Below are 17,718 nucleotides of genomic sequence, written 5' to 3' on the forward strand. Positions count from 1 at the left end.
GCCTAACAGTCTCAGTGCGTATAAGGCGTTGTGCCTGATATTGCAGTGCTGACATCAATATTTTAAACTGAGAATGAAGCGTAGTGATACTGAATATTTGAACCGTTGTAGGCCTGTTGCTCTCAGTGACGAGACTTTTAATGTGAGCTCGACTCACATTCACGGCTCGAAGTTGAAAACCAACTTTAGCCGATGACCACTGTGGTGCATGGTTTACAAAGACTGAGGACCTCTGACACAAACGTGTAGTTATGTCGATACTTCTTCGAGTGGTTCTGGGAATGAACACAACCAGCGTTATCTATAGCTAGAGATAACCATCTAGCTGTAACGTTGACAGAACACACCTGAAGCCGATTTTCGCAATAGTACTGTAGTACTTCAGAGATTCGGGCTTTTTTCTTGAAATACAACTTTTGATTTTATGGAACTTAATCCATTGAAAAAAAATCGATCCACCAGTGTGTGGCTCCCCAAAGGAAACCTTAGAAACAATCCCCGCCCCTTAAAATTTGCGGACTCCTAGATTGTCACTATGACCGTCCCGTCCTACCCCGATCTTGTTATAACCCATGTCTGTAAAACTTAAGAGCATCGTGAGGCAGGCCCCCAGGCCGAGTGATGTTCTGGGGCCCCACTACCTGATTGCAAAAGTACCAGAAGTATAAGCAGGGCCGTCTTAAGAGCATCATGGGCCAAATGATTTTTCTGACGCCCTACGTGGTGAATGCTCGGAAATTCCAACCACATTTCATTTTTATGAGGCCCCTTTTCTCTTGAGGCCCCCGGGTCTTGTTCGGGTGGGCCAATGTGGTAAGGCGGCACTTTGTAAAAGGCCTTCCAATTTACATATATGATTTCCGAAAGTACAGTATTTATCATTTCATATCTATCAACCAAATATATATACTAACATTTCATATATACCAGCCCAACATATAACTCAATGTCATATTTTCCTACCTCTATTGCTCACACAATCATTTGAACACCCCCTCCACCTTGTCATTAAAAGTCAGCAAATGCGAACCCCCCACCCCTCACGATTGGCAACGTATTACTTGAAGAGGACCCCTTATATCCCATAGATATAACGATATTTTCAACATTATTTTCGGAATTAAATTCGTTATAACTGATAAGCACCCAAACGCGTTTGTTTCTGTTTTTTCATTCAGCTAGAGAAATTCAAATCTCCGATATTCACATGGGAATTAAGGTCTTTGTAGCTACCACTGACTTTAGTATGTGATGGAAGTAAAAAATTTTTTTTTCTTTAGTTTATTTAAAACCATTTTTATATATTTTTTTAATACCGTTCAAATCGTATGAACTAATTCAGTTCATCGAGACGAAAACTTGTATATCCAATTGATACCTACCACTCATTTTTTAATTACTTTATCATCTCGCAAAGTACATACTATGCAAACTTGAGCAATTGAAACTGCAGCATAGAAAGCATCAACATCAATCTTTTTTCAAATATGAGGAGGCTGACTTCGGTAAAAGAAACTTTGATAAAGAGCGTTTTTTATCAAAGTTGCCCATTACACTATCAAATTTTTTTGTCAAACTTATTTTATACATGATCTTTGACAAAGAACTTTTATAGTGTAATACCGGTCTTAGAGATGTTAATTTCCAATTTATATTGTATGCAAAAAGATTCTAGAATTTTTATTTTCTTTTGTAAGTCTACTGGATTATCAGAGAGGAGTACTGTCTCATCTGCGTAAAACAGACAATGAATCGCTCTTTGTTGGTCAATGTGCAATGGGTGAGTTTCGGAATTGTTCAGATTATTAATCAAATCGATTAAATACATACTGAATAGGGTTGGAGAAAAGATTTCTCCCCTTGCAATATTCCCCTTGTGATGGATATTTTATCTGTCAAACCTGAGGCAGTTCTCACCTGCTATGTTGCCCTTAAGTACATATTATGGAACACCTTGACAAAATGTTCACTTACTCCAAGTTTTCTAAGGATGTCCCATAGAATTTCGTGGTCGATAGAATCAAATGCGAATCTGAAATCTACGAAAAGTGTAAAAAGGTGGCATCTTGGTCTGGAGAGTTTCTCCTGAATCAAATGTGATAAATGCAGCAAATTTCATCAAAATTTATCGAAATGATCCCATATTTTATCACTATTATCAACATAACTTATATGTGCTGCATAGAGACTCCAACACTGTTTTCACAACTGTCCCACTCAACCTTCAGATAAGTTTTCGATAACTTAAAAAAGTTGGACGAATTCCTTATTCGGAAATTTAAAAAAAATGCATCCGTTAAAAAAAAAAAATTTCATTTTTTAAAATATGAATCAAAAAAAAAATTTCTATTAAAAGAAAACATTTACGTTATCTCGCATGGAAGAAAAAATTGTTTACTAAGAATCGAGCTAAGAAGTTGGTGGCATCGGTTCTCAACTCCGTTCTTAACTACGGAAGAAAAACGTTTCTTAGTGAAGAATGTGGTAGCAAAATTTCCTCTCAGTTCTTAACTACAGATCAAATCCGTAGTTAAGAAGCGGATTTTTATTAAGAATCAGAAGGTGGTGCATCTCCTGGTCCTGTGTACAATAATAAACTCATCGCTCGCTCCGCTAGAGCGAGTAAAGTTAAGGGTCGGGCTATATTTCTCGCTGCTGCTAGCTGGCGTTTTTGCTATCTGGCTTGTAAAACTGCCGTGTACGATACTCACTTCCCACTTTTCTTACTACTTGACATCGTTGTGATTTCCAAACAATAAGCGGAATCGCCTCGTTTTCGTCGCTGTGAAAATTTCGAGTGAAGTTGCTCGTGCAGGAGTCGTGGTTTGTCTCCTTGCGATTCTGTGACAGTACCCAATTAATTATCCGGGGAAAATATGTTGTAAACATTTTGTATGTTTGTTGTTTTTTGACTCAAAATAAAGTGTTTCGAACTCTGCGACGGAGCTGGGCTGGAATAGATCTTGGCAACGGGATATGTCCAGAGGCAAAGTTCTGGCGTTCATTCATCCCTTGCCATTCGGATAGGAATCGGAAAGAAAGAAAAAAAACCGAGAAAAAAATGTAGGTTTTAAAGACTGGGTCTCGGAAGACGAGATAAATATGGGGCATCCAACGTTTTGTTAAGAGAGCTGATGAAAACCCCGTAGCCTACCGAAATATTTTGCGTTTGGATGACGCCTAGTTTGAAAATTTACTCCGAATGATTGGCGGCATAGTCGAGAGGCCGGACACAAAAATCCGAATGGCGATCCTAACTGCTAAGAAGCTTGAGATTACCTTCCGATGTTTGGCTACTGGGGACTAATTGAAGTCGATGGGATATCTGTTTCGGGTTTCCGAGCCAACAATTTCATTGTTTGTACATGAAGTGCTGACAGCGATTTCCCTCGTCCTGAAGCCATTCATAAAGGTGAGTAAAATTATTTTTATTACACATATTGATTTTCAAAAGTGATTTATGCATTTGTATAGGCTACCCTGCTATAACCCTGAAAGAAGATTGGCTGTTTGAGCAAATCAAGTGCTGACACAACATGGCGCCCTTGGGATATACCAAGAAAGATTTCATAAAAGATCTCCCAAATGCATCTTTTGTGAGAAAGCGATCACTGATGTTAAACATCTAATATACAAATGCGAAAAACCGGGAAGATATCAACTTAAAGAATGTTGCATCACCATTCAGGCACTAATAAAAAACAAAAAGACTGGATCTCTTATAAAGCAAACAATGGAAAAAAAGTGTAGAACACTATACTATAAATAATTCATAACTGCATACAAAGTTCATTTGTAGTAATATGCTGACAGTATGCCAACAAAATAATATGATGACACAATACGCCAATGTAATAATATGCTTATCTGTTTCTTTAATGTAAAATACTTTTTGTAAGCCTCAAGGGCGCCAAATTGCTGCTCGCGAGATGTTGAGGGTGCTCTCTGGGGTAGGATGTATGACAAAGTCATTTCAGATTCGCTTGAGACCTTTGTGACATCATTTTCTTGATCCGAAGCATTTCCGTATAGGCGATGGTTGTTCAATGACCTTCTTCCTTTTCGTGGCGATGGCTATAGAAGCAGCGACCGTCGTGGTTATGCACAGGATGCAGGCCGTCACAGAAACAGCGATTATAACGTTACGGCAGTTAGAGAATTTCTGAAGAGAGTGATTTGTCGACTGAACTTCTTTTGTGGAACCGATCACAGGTGCTAGAAGAGAAAAACAAATCTTCCCATGTATAAGTAATATTTTATAACATGCTCATTATATACGGTGGTAACTATCAATCGCCCAATAACTACATACGTGATTCCTTGTGTAAAATTAATATGGAAAAGTGTTTTCAGTTTTTTTATTTGACCACCCTAATTTCGGTCACCAATGAATTCATGTTTGAGAAGTCTGCACACTTTTCCAGACGTCTGGCTTGCCCATTATCCCCTAGGGTTGACAAAACAGAATTTTGCTTAAAAAAGGACACACCATTAACCAAATGTCGTTGTCATTTTCTTCCCACATATCTCGTATTCATATACCCGTGTGATTTGCGTTGTATTGTTCAAAATCAAAGCCGGCACCGATGCCCGCGGGGAAATATGGGAATTGCGAACGGATATAGCTTCTTTTTCTCCTCGGAACCAAATATTTCTATAGGGAGAGAAAAAAATCGTTTTGCAGACCCATTCAACACATGCGTTCAAGTAACAATATTTTAGCTGTCAGTCTTTTTTACTACTCAGCGAAAAGAGAACCGCTGATAGCATACAATTGGTGTGCAGCCTGGCTGTTCCTTGAATAGATAGGCAGTGTACCTACCATATGAAGGGGGAAAAATCGTTTCTGTTGTACTGCTGGACTTCCTATGTTGTGTAAGTTTTTTTCCGTTCATCTCTGTCGGATGACCAGCTGCATGTACAGAATCGAACCATTCCTTGCCATTCGTGTAAGATTGAACTATTTATCATTGATGAACTATTGCTCTACTATTGTGGAATCATGTCCCTCACAAGGGGTGGACTGGCAAGGCTCCAGCCCTGGGGCCCGGGATGATTTTCATTATTTTTTGTTTTTTCACGATATAAATCCATCATAAAGGGCCCCCGTGAAAGTCTGGTCGGGGGGCCCCTCAAAAGATTCCAGCCTAGGGGCTCTACTCCAGGATGTGGGGGCCATGTGTGGAATAGTGAAACGCTCCTATGTGAGCAAAAAAATGCTTAAGATTTGTTTGTTTTTTCAAAGTTCAAAGGACTTCATAGTGACATATTGATGAACTAGATTCTACCCCACGTAAGTTTGCTTTTATTTAAATTACATTTTTTTTTTGCTTTCTTTTGTGTAATTAACTGTAGAAAAACCATCCGCTGTCGTTTAAACTGGGAATGTTGCTAATAATTTTCAAGTTCAACTATTAAATTCGGTAAAATTGTGATGCCGATGTCGACGCCCAATTTCCAAGTTCGGCATTTGACTCCACAAGGGAAGGGCTGACATGGAAACGGGCCTGGAACAATTACCATAATTTTTTGGGGTTTTTCAAGCTATAAATTAACTACAGAAGAGCCCGTGAAAAGTTTTGCTTGGGGGGGGGGCATATGCGGCAAAAGTAAATACTGGACCCCTTAAATTAGAAAAAAGTGTAATGTTTGGGTTTTGCGCGGCCCAGGTTGTGCGCCGGTCCTTAAATCCACCTCCTACTTGGGCCCGCCAGAAATCCCAGCCTAGGGGGTGTGAGGGCATAGCCCAGCCAACAAAATATTAAACAGGATATTCACTGACTAGCCAAGCACCTCTTCACCTTAGTCTCACCCCCTCCCCCTGTTCCCCAATTCTTGCTTTGTCTCAGTGGAGAAAACAGTTGAGGCTGTCAAAGAGAAATGAGAAAAAGTGATTTCCGCTGTGAAAGTGAGAGCCCCTCTTAGGAGTGTGCGACAGGAGCGGTCGCACTGGGCACCGTGCATTGTTGACCCCTGAACTCACGGTAAACTATTAGAGGCTTTCATGAATTCTGAAATTACTTCTTATATTAATTCTGAAGTTTCCACAATTCTGAAATCCCCCCCCCCCTGTAATTTCTGAATTTTTATTGATGTTGGAATTATTTCTTTCAATTATTTTTGATTCATCAAGTACAAAATTTTTATCGGTTTCAGGATTTTTTTTTTTCTTTAATTAGTTTAAAATTACCTTCAGTGCTGAATTTTTGCCAGGTTTTGTGTTAATTTATTGAATTGTGTATTTAACATTTTCCGCATGGTTATTTCACAGCATTCTTATGAAAGCATTTTTTGGGGCAGAAAAAACTTTTCTCTCTGAATACTACCGTATTTTGATAAGTATTGCATTAGCTTTAAATGTGTTGGCCAGAAGACAACAATTACTGTTTTTTTATTCAAAATGTAAAATAATTAACATATAATTAAAGCATATTTATACACATACATATATAATTTTTTAAGGCAAGATTTTGCTAAAATTCTGCGGCAAACCTAAAAATGTAAATGTATATTTTGAAATAATGGATGCCGATTCTCCCCCCCCCCCCAAATATATAAAATCGGGCAAATATTTTTCGTGTCTGAAACTGTTGAGACGCACCGGGCCCGTTAGGTAAGGGCGGGAGTGTCGTCAAAGAGAATGGGGCCCACCCAGGCACAGCTCAGGGTCTAAAAGAAGAGGAGTCTCACAAAAATTAGACCTGGTTGAAACTTTCGACAATTTGCCTAATACGGCCTCAGAAAAATCACTTGGCCTGGGGGCCCATCAAAGATCCTAGTGCAGGCAGCGTTGGAGGATGTGTGGGGCATCTTATACACTTATATATATATGTCAGGAGTTCTCTCAAACTTTTCCCACACGCAGCACCTCTTTCTCTAATCAACGCTTATCCGCGGCTCCCCACAGAGCAGTTTAACAAAGAGTCTCTTCGAAAAACCTCTGCAGGGTGCCGCGGCACAAAGTTCGAGAACCCCTGCTTTATGTATTTATATCACTTTCTGCTTTCAAAATGCAAGCTTCCCCAATATTCTAAAACACTATACTCAAATGTTCCGCGACTTTACTCTGTGGTGATGGTTGTTAATTTAAATTATCGGAGAACTTGAAACGCGAATCCAACTAAATCATCAACAATCCAATCCAAAAAACTGTAAAATACATACGATAGAATTATTCGATTTCAAAAAAAGGAATTGGCAATAGCATGGTTTTAAAGAACTGATGATCAAAACCACATCATTGATTGATGATTAAGCCCATTTTCCACCACTTTATCGGTTTATAATAGAATTTCACAGTTTTATGTGAATATTATGAGGGGAACACAGGCCGTGCCGTCTTAAGACATGGTGCGGCCTGGGGCCTCAGGAGAAAGAGCCTCACAAAAATGAGATATGGTTAAAATTTTCGAGAATTTGCCAGGTGGAATCTCAGAAAAATTACTTGGTCCGGGTGCCCACGATGCTCTTAAGACGGCTCTGGGCACAAGGCATCTGTCCCAGAGACATTTTAAATTAACAGAAATTGAAAAATATAGGTATAAAGGTATATAGGCATAAAGGTATTTTTTTCTTTCAATATTTTAATTTATTGAAAAAAATAATTTTAATTTTTGGTTGTCTTGGGCAGGGCTGTCTCATCTTTAGAGCGTCATGGGCCCCCGGGCCAAGTAATTTTTCTGAGATTCCACCTGGCAAATTCACGAAAATTTTAACTGGGTCTCATTTTTGTGAGGCCAGCATTCTTTTGAGGTGCCCGGGTGGGCCCGTGCGGTAAGGCGGCACTGGTCTTGGGGCAGACATGGTACCCCTATACCCCCTTCTGGATAGGTTTGTTACATTTTACTGTGGTAAAAATCTTACCCCTACTGCAAAAGTAGGTTGAAGAACGGGTCATCGCTGAAATCAAATAGATTCGAAACAAAAAAAACGGGACGCTCTTCAAAAAAGTACGTATGATCAGCCGAAAATATGTGTAAATATCGTGGCCTGTACAAAGAAATAACCGACATACTTTGAGCAACGCCAATCATTTTTGACTTCCGGCGTCCCTGGAAGCAGGTTTCTGGCACCCATTTCTATTGCCCGTACCATTTCCACAAGATATCTCTGATCTGCACTTAAATCACTGTTGTCACTGTCCATTATCGGAAGGTTATTAGAGATTGGTTTAAATTTCACAATATAGGTAATCTTTCACAATTTTCCAAACTTTCTCCGATATCACCTTGAAGCCCGTGTGGACTGATGGAACATCCATCTAGATGCTTCACAAGATGCCTTAGAGGTAACTCATTGAAGTGTGAAAAAGACAAATAATTGCAAGGGATGGCCTATTTCTTTCTCTATTAATCTGATAACACCATTTATATAACCAGTATTGGTAACAGTTCCGTCGCATCCGATCGCCATCAATTTTTTTTGTTTAAAAATCTTGCTTCAAAAAGTCTAGGATTGATGACTTTATGTCCCTTGCTCTACTGCTTCTTGGAGTTCTGTGACCGAAATAAATTGACCCGGGTTCCTGCAATATAGTTATGTGTTCTTCAGATATGGTTCTTCTACGGAAAGAATCACCTTCTTTGACATTAGCTAAAGTTTTGTCTTTTCGACCATCTAAATATATTCCTCGCACATTTGTTCTAGGAATTTTATCTTGCACAAAAGAATTCTCTATGATGCTCTTTCACGCCTTATTTTTATCCGGTCTATTGTCATATTTGGCTTCTCTTTCGTCAATAACCCAACATCTTCCAGCACAGCATTCGCAATAATTGCAGCTGATCGATCAGACACACTAGTTCTATCACAAGCAAAAGCAACATTTGGTACTTTTGTCACGGTGGGAAAAGTAGGACACTTCCCCCCCCCCTTTGACAAAGAAGCCTGACATATTTCAATCCAGAATTGTCATGTCAAATAAGTGAAATTTGCTAAATGTAAATATAATTGTGTTTGTCGCGAGGAAAATATTTGAGCTTCTGTCTTTATATTATTGTGGAAGGCTGAGATGAATCTCGTGGTTGTCTATTTTTTTTTCCTTGTATTATCATTCCGTCTGATATTCATAAAATGCCCGAGATCTGAACCACAGATCGTTTGTATAGATTGGACACACACTCTTTATGCATCACACTGTATGTGTTTGTCGGAAAATCGTAAATATTAAATGCTTTGCTTTGACATCTCAATCATTTGAGCTCAACAACAAATTCCTTGAATTTTTCTGATTCTTCCTGTAAAATTTTGAGAAATTCCGAGTTAAATTGAACGAGAAAATGTGTGTTCTTTTGAATAATATATTCTTTCTTTTGTGAGAGAGACACACCTAATGATCCACTGATAATCAAAGATATTATCGCCATCTTGATGAGTCAGTTTTTCTTGTTCCCGCACGAACGCGAATGCTTCCCGTACATGCAAAAGTAAGATAAGATTCCTTTTCTTTTTTTCTCTTTCTCTCTCACTTGTTCGTAATCTGTTGTATATTTTTTTTTATGCTTGAAAAGCCGATTTTTCGCTTTTTGCATATTCCAAGTCGATGTTTTTTTTAATAAGGGAAACAAACATTTTTGTTAACCAAGAGTTAAATAATTTTGAGACCGTGTGAGTATTTCAACTTTAAAAATTTATATATTTTTTTTCCCTTTTTCTCTCCACTGTTTCCAATGCTTTGAAGGAAAAAAAAAAAAAACTTGATGTAAAATATTGTGATTGAGAGAAACTGAGATAATGTTATATGCATTGAAATTATTCTCTGTCATCGAGAAAGTGTTGAATTTGAATTTTTTTAAGAATTTCCTTTGTTTGGATTTAAATATTTCGGCATGTCGCGAAACAAGAATATTTATATATGATGTCGCATATCGTTGGAAAGCTAATTTTTTTTCCCCACACAATGATGTTAATGTTTTTTCATTTTGATGAATATTTATGCATTTAATCCGGAAATCTTATATTGAAAATTATTGTTGTAATTATAAACTTTGCTGAAAGCCGTTCATTTTCTTAAATCGACCCCGTATTGAGAGAAGATGTTTTTCTTTTGGTTTCATGTTTGTGTTCGCGCCTCGTGATACAATTGGGTAAAATTTTGGATGACGCAGTTTGGGCGACGAATTAGAGGGTGCGCTTTCTCAAGCCCCGCCCATCACTCAATTTACATATTATCACTGAAAAACTTTGGAGGCGTGCAGTTCATCGGGACCAGTTGCACGAGGAAGAACGGTCCCGCCGTTGAAGAATCTCTCCCCCCCCCCCCCCACGTAACTTGAATAGCCCCTGAAACTCAAATCCCAAGTCAAGTCACTCAAACCCCTATGTAGTTCTGAACTGCCAAAAGTCGTAACATTTTATTTGAAGATGCAAGTTCAAGAAAAACAGCTATAAAAAATAACAGTATGAAGCATCGTCTCGTTATATCAGTTGCTCCAAACTGATCCAGGAAGGAAGTTTACTGTCATGCCAGAAAGATGAAGCCCAGCAGCTGTCTCTTGCAGTCCAGTCTAAGGATGCTACTTCGTCCATGTCCACACTACCCCGAGTGGTAGTACAGATGGAGAACTTTGATGCTCCGAAATCGTAAAATATGTGCACGGACCGTCGCTTCAGCAGATACAGAGGACATTAATCGTTCAAGTGGCCAAGCAGATTTGCCCGTCTAAGGATGACATGAAATAACTGTCCGTACTGAGTGTTCAAGTTAAAGGGAACTGTTCATCGAAATCCGGTTGTCAAGAATGAAGTGACCTTGATATGGGAGATAGTGAGTAAATTTTCTCTTTCAAGTTTTATTGAGTGGTTAGGCAAAAACCAAACTGCAGCGATATTTAAATTTTAATTTTTCGATAAGTAAAGTAAGGTTCGTTTTTTTCTTTTTGGTATTTTGTTTTTGGTTATATGAATTAAGAATTAAAGAACCTAATGTGCATTTAGACCTGTGTGTTGACATATTATTTTTTCTTTGTGACTTAATTGTTAGGGTTGTAGTGCTCCATTTCATAATTATTTCAGGAGAATTACTCACCGACACACAAAGGGTTGTTGCGGTCACGGTAACAACTCAAAAATGGTACCCCACTAATATGATCACCAGGCCAAAAGTTCTCTTTCTTGGAGTACTGTCAACTTAAATAGTACTCAACAATTTTGCACCACAACATAATTGGTGCCGTGAAAAACAACCATCATCACACTGGTGCCATAAAAAAAAAATATATATAAACTTCAACCGTCACACTTTAGTTCTCATCTGTGAGAATGATGGTAGAACTTCAAAAGCAAATGAAGTGCTTGCTTCGACACCGATTGATGGACCAGCTTCAGGTACTGGTAGATGGAAATGCTAACTTCAACGGTAAGCTGTCCTCAGAATCGTTGTATATAGATGAGCTTTCAGTAGTTCATGAACTAGTTTCCGCCGTTTCTTCTTGAGATGACTTCATACGGGATACCATTTTCATTTTTCTTTGTTCATTATTTTTCAATTTCTTCGCTGTTAGGACATCTACTCGACCAATAGCCATCTTGCATGTACTTCTTTGATCTTGCAAGAAATCGCGCTCTAACCTTGGGACCTTTCTCATTTTGTCACACTTAGTCTTCAAAATCACATTTGCATGCTGCAATGTCAAACAATTTCCGTGCTTCGCACTGAAAAGATTTCAAGTTCAACTTGAAAGTTTGAGAATCTTTCCTTGCTTTCATATTTTTCAGAAAATTCTGATATTTATAGTAAAAGTCTCTGAAAATTTTGCATATCCGTTGGTGAGAAACCGTAGGAATTAGAAAATATTTGGAAAACTGCTCCATCTTTGGCACAATAATTTCAAGAATGTCTGCAATAGCTGGATCTTTTCTTGATTATTGTGCCTTCATATTACAAATACAAATACAACGCCACAACAGGCAAATTGCCCAACGAGGTGGCTGACTTAAGAACATCATGGATCCCCGAGCCCCTACCTACTACTGCTCCACCACACATGCCCCCCCCGCGGAACCCCCCCAACGAATAGGTACATGCGGGAATGTGCGTGTACGTGTAGTGCAACCTGACGTAAAGTTTGTTTCTGTGTAATTCTTGTTATGTGTAGTGCTGCCATCTGCCCCCAGTTTTACTAACTATGAGTGAAGTGTTATGGTTGAATGATTTACCGTTGTAGGACTGTTGCTCTCTGTGGCGAGACTTTTTAACGGGGAGATCGGCTCGCATTTGCGCCTTGAAGTTGGGAACCACAGAAAACCAACTTCAGCCGACCACCACTGTGGGGTTCGAACCCGGATCCTCGCATCACGAGTCCGGCACTATAACCACTCGACCACCACAGCGGCTTGGGTCAGCATATTGCGTTGGGTCAGCAAATAAAAAAGCATAACATTGCCATAGGTGGGCAAGACCCGAGAATCCAACTCTTTAGGGGATTTCCTAAAATGTCACAATAATAAAAGCTTCTGGTCGTCATTTTGACTGCTATACTCCCTCTCAGTTAAGGAGTAAGAGATTGCAAATGATTACTGAAAACCAGGGAAAACATCGAGGTCATTGAACGAATCATGTGTTCAGGGGAATAGGAAAGCCTCCTCCGCTGTGCCATGCCATAGAATTCCCCACGTGCGTAAAACTTTAGGGGCGATGAGGAACCTCAAAAAGTTTGAATTTTGGGGAAAAAAAATTAGGAATGGCATTTCTTCACATAAAAAGGCATATTTTAAATTTTATTACGATGTAAACGTTCCGAAAGTGATTGTTGAGGCACAAAAACCATTGTTGCCCGACTGTTTTTTGCCCATTTGGGGCGTTTTCCCTGCTCTGACGAAATTTTAAAGTAGCCTATCGTGATAGTCGGGATTTAGTAGAAAGTCCCATTTAGTATATATGCAAAATTTGGCGACGATCTATCTAAGATTGCAGATTTGTATAGAGAACACACACACAGCCAGACAGACAGAAAATCAACTTTATATATACAGATTAATTATATTTAGAGATACGTAAATTTCGCAAAAAAAATTTAAATCAGAAATTTAATCGCAATAAGGAATTTCAAATGAAAAAATTTCACATTCGTTCACACACACACACACACACAAAAACCTCTCGAATAAATGAAACAGTTTAAATAAAAAATTCCGCATTTAAAAAAAACCGGCCATATTACTGGAAAGTGTTCAAGTACGTGATTAAAATCCATTGTAGTAAAATCGAATCCCGTTATAACGAACTTCAAGAGACCGGAGAAATCTCTTCGCTATAACGAAATTTCGTTATAAAGGAATTCCAGGCTTTTGCATTGTTCCTATGTATACTTATCTGGGGGATTAGAAAAGTGTTCGTCAAAACGAGATTTTGCTGTAACAGTATTCGTTAAAATGAGATTCGACTCAGGCCCGTCATTTAGGGGGGGAGGGGTCTGGCTTTTGAAAATACACTAAAAATGGTATGTATGTATGTAGGTATGTATGTATGTAATGGCCCTGATTCGACTGTAATATCTCTACTTTCCCCTAATTTAACCTTATTTTTCAAATGTTTTTTCTATCATCTTTTTTTCAAAATTCCGAAAAGTTGCATATCCAGTCTATTACACTGATAACGTAACCCGCATATAGCATAAACCGTAGATATAACAGAGGTTGTGTAGACCTTAGAGGCCTTTCACACGGAGCGGACGCGGGTCCGGAAGAAGTTTTAACAATTGGAATATACTGCGCCTTTCAGACGAGCCGAAAAATCTCCGCACCTAGGAAATGTTCATGCGGGTCCGGACGTCGTCCGCATGTGTCAAAACCGAAGTGCGGGCTCCGCATCTGCACATAGAAGTTTTGACAATAGGTTTATTCGGAGCTATTCAGACGATGCGGAGCGAATTCGTCCGCATCTTTGGCTACTTTTTGAAGGTGATTTTTCACGGAATTTTTTTAATTATTTGCCATAAATACCCTTAAAAACACCATATGATGGTCCCTGCTCATTAATATAATGTACCTACATACGTCTATCCCTCCGTTTTCTTCTGAGATGGAGATATAGCAACTTTAACTGCCTTTTGTCCATATTTCACAATTTTATACAATAAAACCTGCCAACAAGGGCCACTGACGGGACCAAAATTATAAGCCGTTCTGTTCATTACGAATATTTAATTGACTACATACTTTAATAACTTTTGAATTTAATTTAAAAATTTTAATTTTCTTCTTTTTAAATTTTTAAAATTATTTAAAAATATAAATATCTGAAGTATTATTTTAAATATTTGTTATTTTTTTAAATTTTTTAAATGTTAATTTTTTTAAACTTAAAAAAAAATACTTTTATTAAACAACGTTATCCACGTACGGTGTTCACTCAGGGACTAATCTAAGGATGGGATTTCACTCTGAAAGGTTTATGAAAGTTATTTTATAAAACTTGAAAAATGTAACCAATAAACACATCTGTTACATTCGAGAGAACTTAACTGATCCGCCTATTGGTTGCATTTTTCAAGTTTTATAAACGAACTTTTATAGTGTAAACCCGGCCTAAGACAGAATTGTGATGTGAATATTTCTAAGCACAGGCATTTTGAAAGTCTCTACCCCTCCCCTTTTTTACTACTTGCAAATTCTTTGATATCTCCTGAATTTTTTTTTCTTTTTTTTGGAACATCGAATGTTTTGGATGTTTTTGGATTAGATTTTTCGAACGTTAGATGTTTTTGGAGAATTTTTCTTCCATATTTTTCCGAAAAGACGGATTTTTTGTTTCAAAATATTTTGAAAATATTTGAAGACATTTTCTCCCATCGACTACTTGTGAGGATCGGATTGAAGACATCTTTATTCCCATATTCTATGTGGCTCTAGATTAAACCACCAAAGAATGCCTCTAGGCTGCCTATGGCCACTGAATCAGGAGTGAAAGAGAAAAATAATTACAAAAATTGCGAAAAAACAGTTTATATGCACGAATTTCGAATTAAAGATGAGGCCGATTCGTCCGCATCTTCAGTGTTCGTTTGAAAGGGTATGCGGACCCGCATCCGCTCCGTGTGAAAGGGGCCTTAGAATTTGGCCCCATTCATTCATTATAACGCCCGTTATGGCGTTCGTTATAACGGGATTCGACTATAGCATACTGCAAAAAAACCCACAGAAAATAGTGGAAAAACAGACTTTTTTTGTATATTTATTTGGGTGATATCTTGACGTTATCTCACAAAAAGACCTAAATTTTTTTCAATAATTTAACATTGCCAGAATAGTTACATTTCTCATCAACAGATGGTAATAAATAACTTTTTAACTTCAACGCCATCTTTCAAGGAAAAATTAACTATTTTTTAGCATTAAAATTTTTAACATTTAATAAAATCCTGTGTTTCTGTGTAAAACTGTATCGTCTAATGCTTTTCGAATTTTTACTTGTTTTCATTACTTTGTGATCTTTTTATTGGTGACGATGATGGAAGAACAATTGTTGCACATCAATTTGGTCATTCATAAACATCAGCGGGATTTTTTTTTCTGATTTTTTGAATTGTACACTGCCGTCAATTTCAAAGGGGAAAACCGTTAGCATAAATCTCAAAAAAGTCATTAACATTTCCAAAAGTGTCTGCACATGTTGTTGTATTTTCTAGTACATTTCCAAAACTTTTCAAGTATCAATCAAAAACTTTATTCATACTATATTATACTTCGATTATGTGCTGCATAAGCTTATTTTGTCCACCACAATCTCAATAATGCATATATGCCATTTCTACGTAAGCTAATTTCAACTCCTCGCTTATAACATACACATCGGTTAATACATACACTTCTCGAATCACCTAGGGCAGTGGTCGGCTAACCGTGGCTCGCGAGCCACATGCGACTCTTTGGCCCCTTGAGTGTGGCTTTTCCCCAAAATACCACGTGCGGGCGCACAAAAATTCCAGATTTTTGCAACATCATGTATAAGCACGCATTTTGGCCATTTTGTGCTCGCTCCCTTCCCCTCCCCTCCCAAGTAAGTCATCTTTTTCACGGATTTTTGCCGAAAAAAAGAATGAAAGCCTGACGCTGCTGGCACGTGACACTTCCGCGATCAATCACGTGGGTCGAAACTGGGAAGTTCGAGAAAAAGTCAAAAACGAGGCTTTTCTCCTAACGTACTCGGGGTAGATAGATGCAAAAGATGAGTCTCTACTCAGAACAGGGGGGGCATGCAATGTTTTCCATATTAAGGAACGTCAACCTCTACCCTGCCAGATCATAGAAGACGATGCTCCTGGGCCACCACCTTACCACCTCTCATGACGACTCCCCCGTGGCCACCACTCCATCCGCATCCAACATCGGTCAACACTGCTAGGAGCCATCCACCCGGGGCCACACCTCTGAAGACGATGCTCTTGGGCTACAACCTCTCATGACGACTCTCCCGGGGCCACCTCTCTCCATCTGCATCCAACATCAGTCACCGCTGCTGAAGCAATCCACCAGGGGCGACCATCCTGAAACGATGCTCCTGGGACCTCTGCCCACAAGTTTTCATCGACGACGTCCTCCGGCTAACATATCGTCAGACGAGTTTACAGTGAACCCGTCTTCCGCACAGAGAAGGGAGTCATATAACCGTGAGACAACAAGTAAAATAATAACTAAATAAACTTTATTTTAGGGGAGCTTGTGGAGTGAAAGAAGTTGTAGTGTCGACGATTGAAAAAGGTTGTTTGTTCTACCGCAGGGAATCCAACATCTCGGTGAGTATAAAAAAAAGGCTGCCGCTCGGAATCGGCAATAAATTGTCCGGTGAAATTAGCCCTCGTATGCAGAAAATGACCGTGGTGCGACAAAAATCATCAAATGATTAAGTTTATAAATGATTCACACACACACATAGTACAGTTCCAATGTGATTTGCATGCTGGCTTACGGTCTGAGCGGATCGAGCTCCCTGTTGGGAGGGGGGGGGGGGAATTCACTTTGGTTTGGCATATAACTGACCGTTAGAAAAATGACACGTCACAAAATTTTAAAAGCTTATAACTCACTTAATATTCGTCCGATTGAAAAATGAAAACAATTTTCCGTATTAGTTTTTCACAAGGAATCACGTGTGTAATTATTGGGTGGTCGATAGTTACCACCCTGTATATTTTCCATTAATTTCGAATGACGACATTGTGATTAGAATAAAAATTATTTCAGATTTGATAAAAACAATTTCCATTTTCATCACACAAACACAAAACCTCTTTAAGCACAGGTCACATGATTTTCTTGCGCAAATCATCGGAGGTCAGTGATGACGAGCAAAATATCCCTCAACATTTTTTTTAAACTAAGCATTTCCATAAGAATGCAAAACTAATGTGTTGTTGCCTATAAGAGAAATATTCAAATCAAGTATTTAGTTGGAAAAAACCCAAACAAGAAAAGCATTGCACGAAATTTCAAAAACAAATTTCAAAATATTAAATTATGTTTTTTTGTTTGTTTGATAAACTTTAAACGATTTTGAAGTAACATTCTCCACTCTAGTTAGGGCGTTAACATTCATAAATTTGCTGAAAGAAAAAAAAGATGAATACATTTTTTTGACAACTGCTACTAAACCAGACATGCCCCTCGTGCATATTCCTCTGTGTAACTTCTAACGAATTGGTACATGTTAGAATGTTTGTATACATAGTGATTCTTCCATAAAGTTTGTTTCTGTGTAATGCTTGTTATGTGTAGTGCTGC

General features: G+C 38.4%; 1 protein-coding gene across 3 annotated transcripts in view; it reads right to left on the reverse strand.

Annotated features, from left to right (window-relative positions):
* Positions 1–3,854: 3,854 nt before the first annotated feature.
* LOC149083308 (uncharacterized) overlaps positions 3,855–17,718 on the reverse strand; it is a 112,845-nt gene continuing 98,981 nt past the window's right edge. For 2 of the 3 annotated variants that reach the window (XM_089236544.1, XM_089236546.1), the window contains one exon: positions 3,855–4,215. In XM_089236544.1, coding sequence (XP_089092670.1) covers positions 4,001–4,215 — 215 coding nt within the window. In that variant the 3' untranslated portion in view covers positions 3,855–4,000. The remainder of the gene's footprint in view (positions 4,216–17,718) is intronic. The other variant, XM_089236545.1, reaches the window with a different exon arrangement.

The sequence above is a fragment of the Pholcus phalangioides genome, unplaced genomic scaffold (assembly GCF_987345545.1).
Source record: "Pholcus phalangioides strain wild (caught in Gottingen) unplaced genomic scaffold, Ppha-v1.0 ptg000009l_1, whole genome shotgun sequence".
NCBI lineage: Eukaryota > Metazoa > Arthropoda > Arachnida > Araneae > Pholcidae > Pholcus > Pholcus phalangioides.